At 34.4% G+C, this 11,148-nt stretch overlaps 1 protein-coding gene across 1 annotated transcript; it reads right to left on the bottom strand.

Moving 5' to 3' along the window:
- Positions 1-2,913: 2,913 nt before the first annotated feature.
- Positions 2,914-10,849, bottom strand: LOC141440362 (UDP-glucosyltransferase 2-like). Its single transcript, XM_074104869.1, has 4 exons — positions 9,894-10,849; positions 8,176-8,395; positions 6,780-6,999; positions 2,914-3,360 (listed from the first exon to the last, which is right to left on the bottom strand). The coding sequence occupies exons 1-4, from the start codon at positions 10,704-10,706 to the stop codon at positions 3,078-3,080; spliced, it is 1,536 nt and encodes a 511-aa protein (XP_073960970.1). The 5' UTR covers positions 10,707-10,849; the 3' UTR covers positions 2,914-3,077.
- Positions 10,850-11,148: the final 299 nt, after the last annotated feature.

The raw sequence follows: 11,148 nt of genomic DNA on the forward strand, positions 1-11,148 counted from the left end.
TGTTTTTCATGAACCAATAGAAACACTTCATTTGCCTATCTTCGCACAGCACATCACTGGTGGAAACAGCTGAGCGGAGCGAGGCGAGGTAAATGAAGCGTTTATACTGTTTCATGAAAAACGCATTGATCGCAACATTTTCTCGCACATCTGGTGGAAACGGAGCCTTATTGTTACAGTGTGTGTTTCCAATAATCACACATACAGCCTTCCAAAAATATTTATCATCATTTAACCGGAAGACGTCTTCTGTTGAACAAAGGCCTCTCCTTTAGGACAAACCCCTTCCTTTAGGAATGAAGGACAACTTGCTACCTATATATCGGTTGCTGGCAGCTTCCACGATAACGTTGGTCACTAGGTGAACCTTTAAAACTGTATCTACCAGTTCATCACCATTCGAGAACCTTTCTTTCCACAATGATTACCACCGTCTCGGGAATTTCAAAATACCCAATTATGAGCGGTAAAAACTGGATGCCCCTTATTTTGCATAACATGAATTGACCTAATATGAATTTACATAGCTGATTTGGTATAACATAACTGTGCATAACATTGATCATGCATAATTATAAAAAAACTTACTACTTACTTAGCATAATAATGAAGCAGCATAATTAAAATATGTATAACACCATAATTTTAATTGGTATAAAATGAATAGGGCATATTAGGCAAAGCTCTGCGCAGGGGACGACAATAGCGCAAACCCATGATAACGTCATTTCTCTTTATTTGTCGCCATGACAGGATCATGACCAAAAAGTATTAGTACCTATTCGCTGGGTGCAAAGTAGCAGGTGGGGGAACCACGAATCGATCGCAACGCGCGCCATGGCCAAACAAGGAACTTTTCGGCGGACCAACTGTCACTATTTACTAGAGAAATTTACGTATTCGTGTATTATTAAGCAAAAATAAATAAATATGCGCCACGAAACCTGCTGCGTAGTTAACTGCAACAACAATAGCAAAAACAGTGATCACAAATTCTATAAATTTCCACAAGAAAGTTGTTTTGTATGGCGTCGATGTCACTGAAGTTTGACGAATTACACGAGCTTCAATGGTGTGACTCGTTATGAATTTATGATCTTCACATTTGGTTTCTTTTACATCTTGGACATATTGAGCCAAAACTAATTGTTTTCCTTTTATTGTTTTTTTTCTGTCATAGGTAATTATTTATTTTAAATTAGAAAGGTACAATTGAAGTTACACTAAACTATCCTAAAAATAAATTAACTATATATACAGTTTCCCCAAGTCTTGTCCCTGAGGAAGAGTGCCCATAAGGCTGGCTGCCTTCGATGTTAGGTATTTTTTTATAACAGCCCGATAATATATATATTTTCACATAGTAGTTCACTTCTCAGATCTAATTAATTAAGTATGCGAAATAACGTTATGCCAATTTCAATTAGGAACATTAATTTTATGCGAAATAATATAGACCCGTAAAAACTAAAATGATTTCAAAAACTTCAAATAAAAATTAAACAGTCTAGAACTACGATTTAAGTTTTTGAACGGGTTCCGACTCTTGAACTTTAAATTACTTAACAGGGAGTTCTAGACAATGTTTTTGTTTGGTTTCTATTTCAAATTTTCTTAGACAGTCAGTTTTTTTTTTCTTTTATTTTATTTAATCTGTATGCTGGAAAAACCGGTAAAAGTTCTGCGGTATATTATTACAAAATACACCCGTATTCGACTAAGGCACAAAAACAAAAAAAATAACCGATTGCAACTGGCTCTATTTCCTTTATTTAATAGTTAACATAAATCAGGCTTGTCTATTCGTTTAAGTAGAATAGGAATGGGATATCCTAAGAATGGAGGCACAACACAAACAATACGGATGCTTGTGCGGGGCTATTTTTCAGGACCCGCCCTGCTATACATCAGGGACCGGGTGTTCAGGTGTACAAGGGATGGCAAACTGGAGAATACACAGGGCTAATTTAATAGTAGTGATCATACGTGCACTTTATTAGAACTCATTCCACTTGAAATACTTGAATATCAACTGTAGATACTATGTGCATTGGATTATTTAGATCAAAATAAACTATTCGCGTAATGTGATTACATTTTCAGCTAGTTCAACTTCAACTTCAACTTTTTTGTTTTTGGCAACCGGTCGCTTTAGGTTAGCAACCACTACTGCCAATGACTCCTGACAGCAGCAAAAGTGTATGTTGTGTTTGACCAGTTTTTAAAAAAACAGTTGTATTTTTATGACATAAATTAATGTCATTTGACGTATATAGCTTTAAAAATAAATTAGAACGAAAAAGGTTTTGTACTGTAAAGAGTTACTTTATCTAGAGTTGTAATCCTAAGAAGGTAAGTATTTATTTTATAGTTAAGAACAAAAGTGAATATTCAAATGTATTTCTTTTTTCTGCCAACCATATACACAAAATGGTCACATACAAACCCAACTATCACCACCACCACAGTCCTCTGACGTGTATGATATGGACCTCCCATGCAAATGCACAGAAATGAATAATCCGTAAAAAATTCGCATAAATACACTACTACACAAATGCTCGACGTGTCTATGTCAAAGTCAAAATATTCAATTTAGGCTATTAATCTACCACCTACTACTATGAATTATTGTATTAATTAACCTTTGAATGAAGTTTTGTTTCTTTTTAAAAGTAATGAAACATATTAAATGATATTGTACCGGATAACTCATGTCTTAAATCGAGTTTAGCTCGATATGTTTCGGGCTAATTTGGAGCCCTTCTTCCTAGGAGCAACGCGACGCATTGTCTATGACGTGTTCAAGATTATTTTGTTAAGTAAGTCGTATATATAATCTTTATGTAGCCTAATAGACACTTAATTTGTGCTTACCCTGAAGCGTGACCGCCAGTAGACACGGAATTACCTTCGTATTACTATCTCTAATTTAGTTTATTTTTTTATTACAAATGACCTTACCTTTCTCACCGTAAATCACAAGGAATGAAACAAACGTATCCACCCTTTCCTTGCACCTCGATTTATTTTAACATAAATTTCTTAGCATTTGATTTTTCGCATGTTCAATGCCTTCAGTCTTTCTTTTGCTTGCCCCGAAATAATTTCCGAAGTAAACTCAGAAGCAAATGGACAATTCCCACAAAAATTGATATCAGGACTATAAAAATGAGTATAAATGTTGCTATAAGTTTAAGTTCCAAGTATTGTGCCCAAGATATGTTGGCGGCAGGCGCACGCAGGTGCTGGGCTCCACCATGACGCAGTACGTGTTCCGTCCACCACACCGCGCGCTCCAAAGGCTTGCTTGGCTGATCATCCATCAAATTCCTTAGCCGCACCACGTTTTGGCGGTAGCTGGGAAACAAGAGTTAAAAGTTTAAAGGTGGTTTTTCCACCGGCGAGACGAGACGAGAATTGAAATTTGTATGGCAGCGCCCGCGGCAGCCCGTGGCGAGAATGCATACAAATTTCAATTCTCGTCTCGCGTCATCTCGTCTCGCCTCGCCGGTGGAAAATCACCATAAAGAGCGTTTAAACTTGAAAAAACAGTGTTTTACATGTAGTTGTTAAGTAAGTTGAATTTAAGTTATTATAAACACCTTATAAACTATTCATTTTAAATTTTGTGAGACTTAATACAATGTCGAACGTAATAATTCCAATTTATATATCGGCATCAAATTTCAAGTCAATTCTATGGAATTGAAGAGGTCCATCCTGCGGAAATGATTCTTAGTGGAATATCAAAACTTCACTACCTAATTTTTAATATTGTTGCATTATCATCCAGTTAACTTACATTTTTATATCAGGTCAATCCGACCACTGAAAGTGAGTCAAACTTAAAATATTTGATCGAAACGGCAAGTTAAGGGATCGTAAAAGATTTTTTTAATGTTTTTTTATTAGAAAAACAATTTTATTGCCGTTTATTCAGAGACAAAGATGGTGGAAACCAATATGGTTAACTATTCGGAGTGAAAACTAAACTTGTCTTACTTCCCCCTTACCCAGCCTTGCCTAGCAGGTATCAAAAACGTTGGTAAAATACTTTACATAAACTGGAGCACGTGGACTGATTTTCTTGAATGTTGCATTTACTCTCTAATGTTTTGTAGACTTTCACAAACATTCCTGGCGGGAATTTCACGCGCCCCCGACGTTGCTAAGAGCTGCTCTTTACAATTACTATTTATGAACTAAAATAATTTATTTGCTCCCCCACGACCTTACGATAGCTAACTGCAACTGCATGAACACGCATATCTTGCATAAACTTAGCTATCATAAGGTCGCGGGTGAGCAAGAAATTATTTTTGTTCATTGATTGGACCTCTGCAAATTTACGCCGAATTCAATAAATTATTACTATTTATCTTAGAAATTATATTTAGAATTAGTTTTGCCCTGCAGATTTTTGGCAGTTCAATTGAAATTTGAAGATTTTTCCAAAGTCCCGTAAGATTTTGTACATCTTATTTTATTATCCTGTGTTCTGTTATTTTTATGTGTTTTTATGTACAATAAAGAGTTTTACAAACCATACAATACAATACATTTTTGTTTTATTACATCGCTGCACATTGCTGAATTGCACCATTCATGCAAATTAAATGTATATATATTTAGCGGTTAAAATAGTGGGATTTTAAACTTGAATATCCCAATACCTTGGGAATAATAATCAAGTGTCTATTTTGCTATTCGTCGGATCTAAGTATTTACCGATTTGGTACGCCAAACATATACAAATATAAAAACTGTCGCATTTATAATATTCTTTCATAAAGTAGCTATAAGAAGCTGTAAGTTTGCAATTGCCCAACATATTTTGGAATCTGGGACTAACCACTGGATGGCGTTCCACAAACCAAGTCTTATCTCCTGAACGCCATTACTTTGATTATATACAACTAGAAAGAGTCTCAGTAGGAAACAATGCGATTCAAAACGTCCCAACTTTTTCTTGCTTGTGTGCGTGACAACTACTTGACAGCTTCATCTTACGCTCGCGTTACGTCAATCCTGTTGTCACTGTGTGCGTGCAAAATGATACCACGTAATGTCAAATCCCCCAAAATTTGGAGGAAAAATATTAGAGCGCGATAGACCCCGGTAAAAGTAATGGTTCATGTAATCAAATAAAATATAAATAAATAAAACTGAAAAACTGTTTATCCTCTACATATGAAATTACCTATTTATGCATACATTTGAGGGCCACATTTTTTACCGCTCAGTCAGTATAATAATAGGTTTTATTCAACAAATATTAAACTCATTATATTACAATGAATTTTTAGTATTAGAGATTATATTCCAAACAATCGATTTGATTAAGTAGCACCTAGCGCCACGACAGTCAAATTCCTTTTTCAATTTTCGACGCTTTTCACTACCCCCACGAAATCTTTTTCTTTGAAATGCTGAACAGCTGTCATATTATTATACTCTGAGCATTTCAAAGAACTTTTTATAATTATGTCCACTCATGACTTTTTTATTATAGGATCTTTAGGTATTCTGAAGGCACGTAAAAAGTATGAATCAAATTGCATGTGGTAGTTCAGTCTATCAAACTAAATATCTTTCATAATCTTGAATTGATATTGATTTTATGAACGTTGTACGAAACACCTGACATTTTTGCGAATTCAGTATTGATTACATTATTAAATTCCAGTTTTATGATCTAAACTCCCACCCACATTATATTTTGCACTGAAAACTGGTATCACCTATAAAAAATGTCAAACAATACTAGCCAAAATAATTTAATCTTTTCTTACGAAATGTTATGGATTCTGGAGTATTTACCGATGGAAAGTCACTTTATTGGAGTTTTTTTTATCTTCCCTTTACAATTTCGGCACACTTTTACGGCGCATTTCGAAATTTTGAGGCACTTTTAAACCGCGCGCTCCGCATACGTTGCCTACGATGTCACAATGCAGACTGAAGGGGGGGAAATTACATATTAGCCAACAGTTGGCTTATATTTTTTTGGGACGTTTTCATGCCGCATAAGCTCTGTCTAGTGTTTATATAGTCAAAGCGCCATTACATACCACGATTGGTTAGGGAAGCTATCGAAATTACGATATACCTAAACTTTAATCGAGAAGATGGTTGTAAGTAGTCAAGTACGAGGTCACCAGTGCTAAATATATTAAACCTGATCGTGTTCGTGATAATACGAAAAAAGTGAGTGATATTGTGAGTGTATTTTGCGGTGACTTTAAAGCGAATTCGAGTTGCAGTAGTAGTGGGCAACTTGTTAGGAAGAGGGTAGATTGGTTTTTTCTGACTGACAGTTATACCAGCATACCCGCAATCAAAGATATAGATTACACTAGATTACGCAAATGCATCTACTTCGCGTGTCCGAACCCCGACCAAACGTCGAGGTTGGCCCCATACAAAGACTGACTGCTAACTGACTAATCATGACTAGTGACTGACTCGAGCCTCACGGCGCGGGCGAGCGGCGCATTTGAATCGATTTAGCACGGACGTCGGGGAATACACATCGCTAATTCGCTCTTGAGACGTCACAGTAGGTAGATATAAAAAAGTGACACGGTTGGTTTTCATACAGATTGAGGTGTTTGCGTTATCTAGTGTAATCTATATCTGTGCCCGCAATTCTCCAGTTGTCTCGTGATCATGGCGCATCCAACTGTGCCGAAATATCGAGTTTCTGTAAAACCGAAGTACGCGGAACAAAACCCGAATTGAAATCATAAATTAAGTAGGTATAAGGTTTTTAATACCTGTCATTACCAAGAACTTTCACTATCGTGTTATAGAAATCCTCCTCAGTTAATTCATCCATGATCAATTTTTCTCCAATCTTGTGTTGAATGTATTTCTCAGTGTTAAAGAACTGGTCTACCAATATAGGTATACCTATCAATGGCACACCAGCTGCTATAGCTTCATCTGTGGACTGCATCCCTCCTTGAGTGATGAAGAGCTTTATTTTCGGGTGCCCTGAAAATAATTGAAACAACAACTTTGACTGCTATGTGTGTCTGTCTGTGGCACATTAGCTGTTAAACCGGTGGGCCGATTTGAATGCGTTTTTTTTTAATTTGAAATCAGGATTTCTAGCAATGGTTCTTAGACATGTGTCATAAAAATCGGTTTAGCCGTTTTTGAGATGCTTTATTAAAATCGGTTCAGCCGTTTTTGAGATATTGAACTTTGAAGTGACAAAGTCGGGGTTTTCTAACTTTTTGTTGGTTATAATCCCTTTTAATCAGCTATCTCAATTTTAATATTAGAAAACTGTGCCTGAGTCTCAAATTTATGTCTCTCGCGAATGAAATATGCAGTAATGAAATGTAAACAGCCTTAATAATTTGAAGTTCAGCGCTTTACTTACTGGCTGATCGACATCTTCAAACATTTTTTGGAATTCGATTATCATTTTGAAAATGTAAATGGTTAGGAATTTAATGTCATAAATTAAGAAAATAAGGGCTGAAGTGAGGTTATGAAAGTGAATTTAAAGACAGTAGGTAATTTTCATTTACTACAAAAAGCACATTATTATAAGTTTGCTCGCCTAAAGAAATGTTTTTGAAATAAATGTATGGAGAACTAGGAATGAATTATCATAAAATTAATTTAAACTAATTTACATTTAACATTATTATACTTAATAAGAAAAGAGTGACTTGTGTGATTGATAGTAAAATATTAACCCAATATAATTTCATTCACCTACACATAGCTCTATTATTATTAAGTAACAAACAAAGGCTAATAAAGTTATCTACCTTCCCTTCTAGGGACTAGTTAACTTCCCTTCGTGATAATGAATGATAACTACTAGTTAAAACTAAACATCAAAAAAAAAGTTACTTTGTTGACTTTAATTATTGAAATAAATATATTATGCGTGAGTTCATGGTTGGTTTTCCGTTTCGTGTTCATCTTGAAAAAAAGAGCCACGGATTGGCTCAAAACATGTATTTATATGCCCTTCAACTATAATGAAGTACGTAAGTACCTACCTGTTTTATATCTGTGTTTTACAGCAGTTTTAATTAAAAGCTTGTTTATATTTTACCTTTACATGACTGATTTAAGCTTTAAAACCCAAGCACTTAACAACTTAAATCCAAAGGCCTGCGAGCGTGAATAATTCAAAGCACTTCTTACTTAGCAAGTCGTTCTGTGGGACCCATTTAACTATCCTCACATTACCGGGCCGTCCAGGTATATTCTCGGCATCCCATTTGCATAGTACGTCGTAGGGTAATTTTGAAAACACGCTTAGAAGCAAACTGATCTTGTCTTGCGAGAGCGAGGATGGGCTGAAGTTAGTACCAAAACTGACATAAATCACTCCTTTGGATGCGTCGAGGTAGGATTTGAGGTCCTGGAAAATGTTAATGGGCTATTTAGTGCAAATTTTACGAATACAAATGTAGTCGCTGGATTGTGGTGGTGGAACCTTATACGTAGATGATATTATTGCATTTTAAACACTTGTGATGTAAACAGCTAGGATCAATTAGAAACACTTGCTGAAGTTCAAATGCAGTTAATGTTCATTTTAAAACAAAGAAGATAATAGGATCTTTTAGGTTTGGAAATGATCATTCGCTTACACACACATTACTAGCTTTCCGCCTGCGACTTCGTCCGCGTTGAATTAATTTTTCGCGTGAAAGCCTGTTTGTAAGATATCGTCACTACTTTGAAAAAAGCTGGTATCTCAAAATCGATGATCTTTCCGAGTGAACTTAATGAACATTGTTTTAAGGGTCAAATTTGTTGACGATATTTTTTCAAAGTAGTGACGATATGTTAATATCATGAATAAATGACTAGATCGTCATTGTATCATCTTCATTCTTTTTACAGCATGAAAACCCAAAAATATGAAAAAGTAAATTAATCTCTGCCCGCATAATATTTTTAAATCAAGATAGACGCGCGTTACGTCTATGGAATCCCTGCATTGAAGCTATTTGTTATTTTGCTCAATTTATCAGCGTTATCTTATATTGAATTATGTTACGGTTTCGTTGCAAAAATATGAACAAAAAGTCAAACACGCTGTATATTATTAAGCTAAAAATAAACAGCGAAAAACAAGCGACTTTTTTGCAAAAAGAAATCTTATCACTTACTAAGATTAGATTAGATTCATTTATTTCCTTGTGAAATATACATTATAAATACATGTAAGGTAAATATAAAAAACACGAAAGGATTGTATACAAAATTAGTAATTTATAATAGTAGCAAAGTACAATAAAATGTCAGTTAAAAATAGAATAACAATGTTAAATTAGAAATAATAACAATAATAAAGGGTAAAAACATAAAATTTCATATATAACAATATTCATTTATTAATCAATTTACATTATTTTGTACACTTAAGAAGTCACATGCATATACAAACAAACAAATTGGAATGATCGATGAAATAAATAATAATAAATAAATTTGTGAGTACCTATGCAAAGTATGCAAGTACGTCTAGATATATTAAAGATTGTTACTTAGTAAAGTCCCATTTAGACCAAGCAAGAACTTGCATGCAAGTTGCATTACATCACAGACTATTAAAGGACAATGAATACAGATGATTAAACAAATACCGATGTGTAGTGACTTGAAACTTGCATTCAAATTCTCAAATAGTCTAAATGGGGCTTAACTCAAAAAATTCCAAGTCATCAAGTTTTAAAATTTTTGCCACACAGTTTATATCTTAAAAACTTTTCTAGACATATGTTATTTTATAGTTATAAACTTTTTATCAGATTCAACATTTTTGTTTATAAATTTAAACAAGTGTCTGAAAATGTCCATTAAAAATGTATACTCGTATCCTTAGATTTACTTATCAACAAGTTACTTACTTTTGGAAGTTCTTTTACAGGCTGCATATGAAGCCCTCCTAAGAATACAACTCCAGGAGGCACCGGTCTATTTCCCTCCCAGACTGGATTACTGTTCACAAATAGCATATCAATATTACCTTCTAATTCATGCATAGTAGGCGTATCTTTTCCAAAGTACTTCTTCAAAGTCACATCCACCTCTTTAACATAGTCAAAATAAGCAAACTTCAAGACTGCTTCTATAATAACCTCAAGAACTTTATCTAACACAGTCAAATCTCGTAATTTCTGTCTATATATTTCAGGATACAAGAACATGTGTGTTGGCGCACCCATAGAATCATAGTTTACACTAGTACCATAGAACGAACTCATTTGTATCACAGGGGCTTTGAATTTATGAGCAAATCCCAATGTTGTTGGCACACAGGCTTCCGCTATTACCAAATCAAATTTCTGATCTTTCGCCATAAATTCCTTCATCTGAGGAGTTTCAATTTGTACTTTTACAACATCTACCATCATCATTAACGCTGTTTTCAGAAGCACGTATGATGAAGCGCCATTAACAGAATCAAGCATTTCTTTCCACATTTTATATGATACATCGTGAACATCAATCTCTGTGTAATTTGCCGGTGCTTTTTCATTTTCAAACGCAGTGTCAGTCGTTATCACTACTACTTCATGCCCTCTCTTAGCGAGTTCTATAGTTAGTGATCTAAACACAACCTGATGACTGATAGACGGTATCGGAAACACACCTAAAATTCGAGCACTTTCTATACTTGTTAAACAAATAAAGAAAACTATGGCACTGAATTTATACATCCTTTTAGTGGCAAAATCAACGTGAAAAACATATGACTACACTAAATGAATGTTAGCATTGCACTGATTTCATATAAATACATTGTGATAGATATAAATGTGTTAATTTCTTTTTTACGTTAAGAATGATAAACACCTGCGCAATTTTTGAGCGATTTATCGACTTTATCGAAATATTATGTCTAAAGATAAATTTATAGGTTATTTGAAGAACCCAAATACATGATTATTAATCAGATAAGATTCTGAGTGGGGACCTGTTTAGCGTCATGTATGTCTTTATTTGTTCTATGTTTGTTCCTATGTTTGTTTTTATGGCGTTAAATAAATGTATTTTCTTTCTTTCTTTTAGATAAACGGACAAACTATTTCTATAAAGATGTTTTTGCTAATCATCCTGACAGAAAACTTATCCTACTAATATTATAAATGCGAAAGTTTG

This window comes from Choristoneura fumiferana, chromosome 22 (assembly GCF_025370935.1).
Source record: "Choristoneura fumiferana chromosome 22, NRCan_CFum_1, whole genome shotgun sequence".
Classification (NCBI taxonomy): Eukaryota; Metazoa; Arthropoda; class Insecta; order Lepidoptera; family Tortricidae; genus Choristoneura; species Choristoneura fumiferana.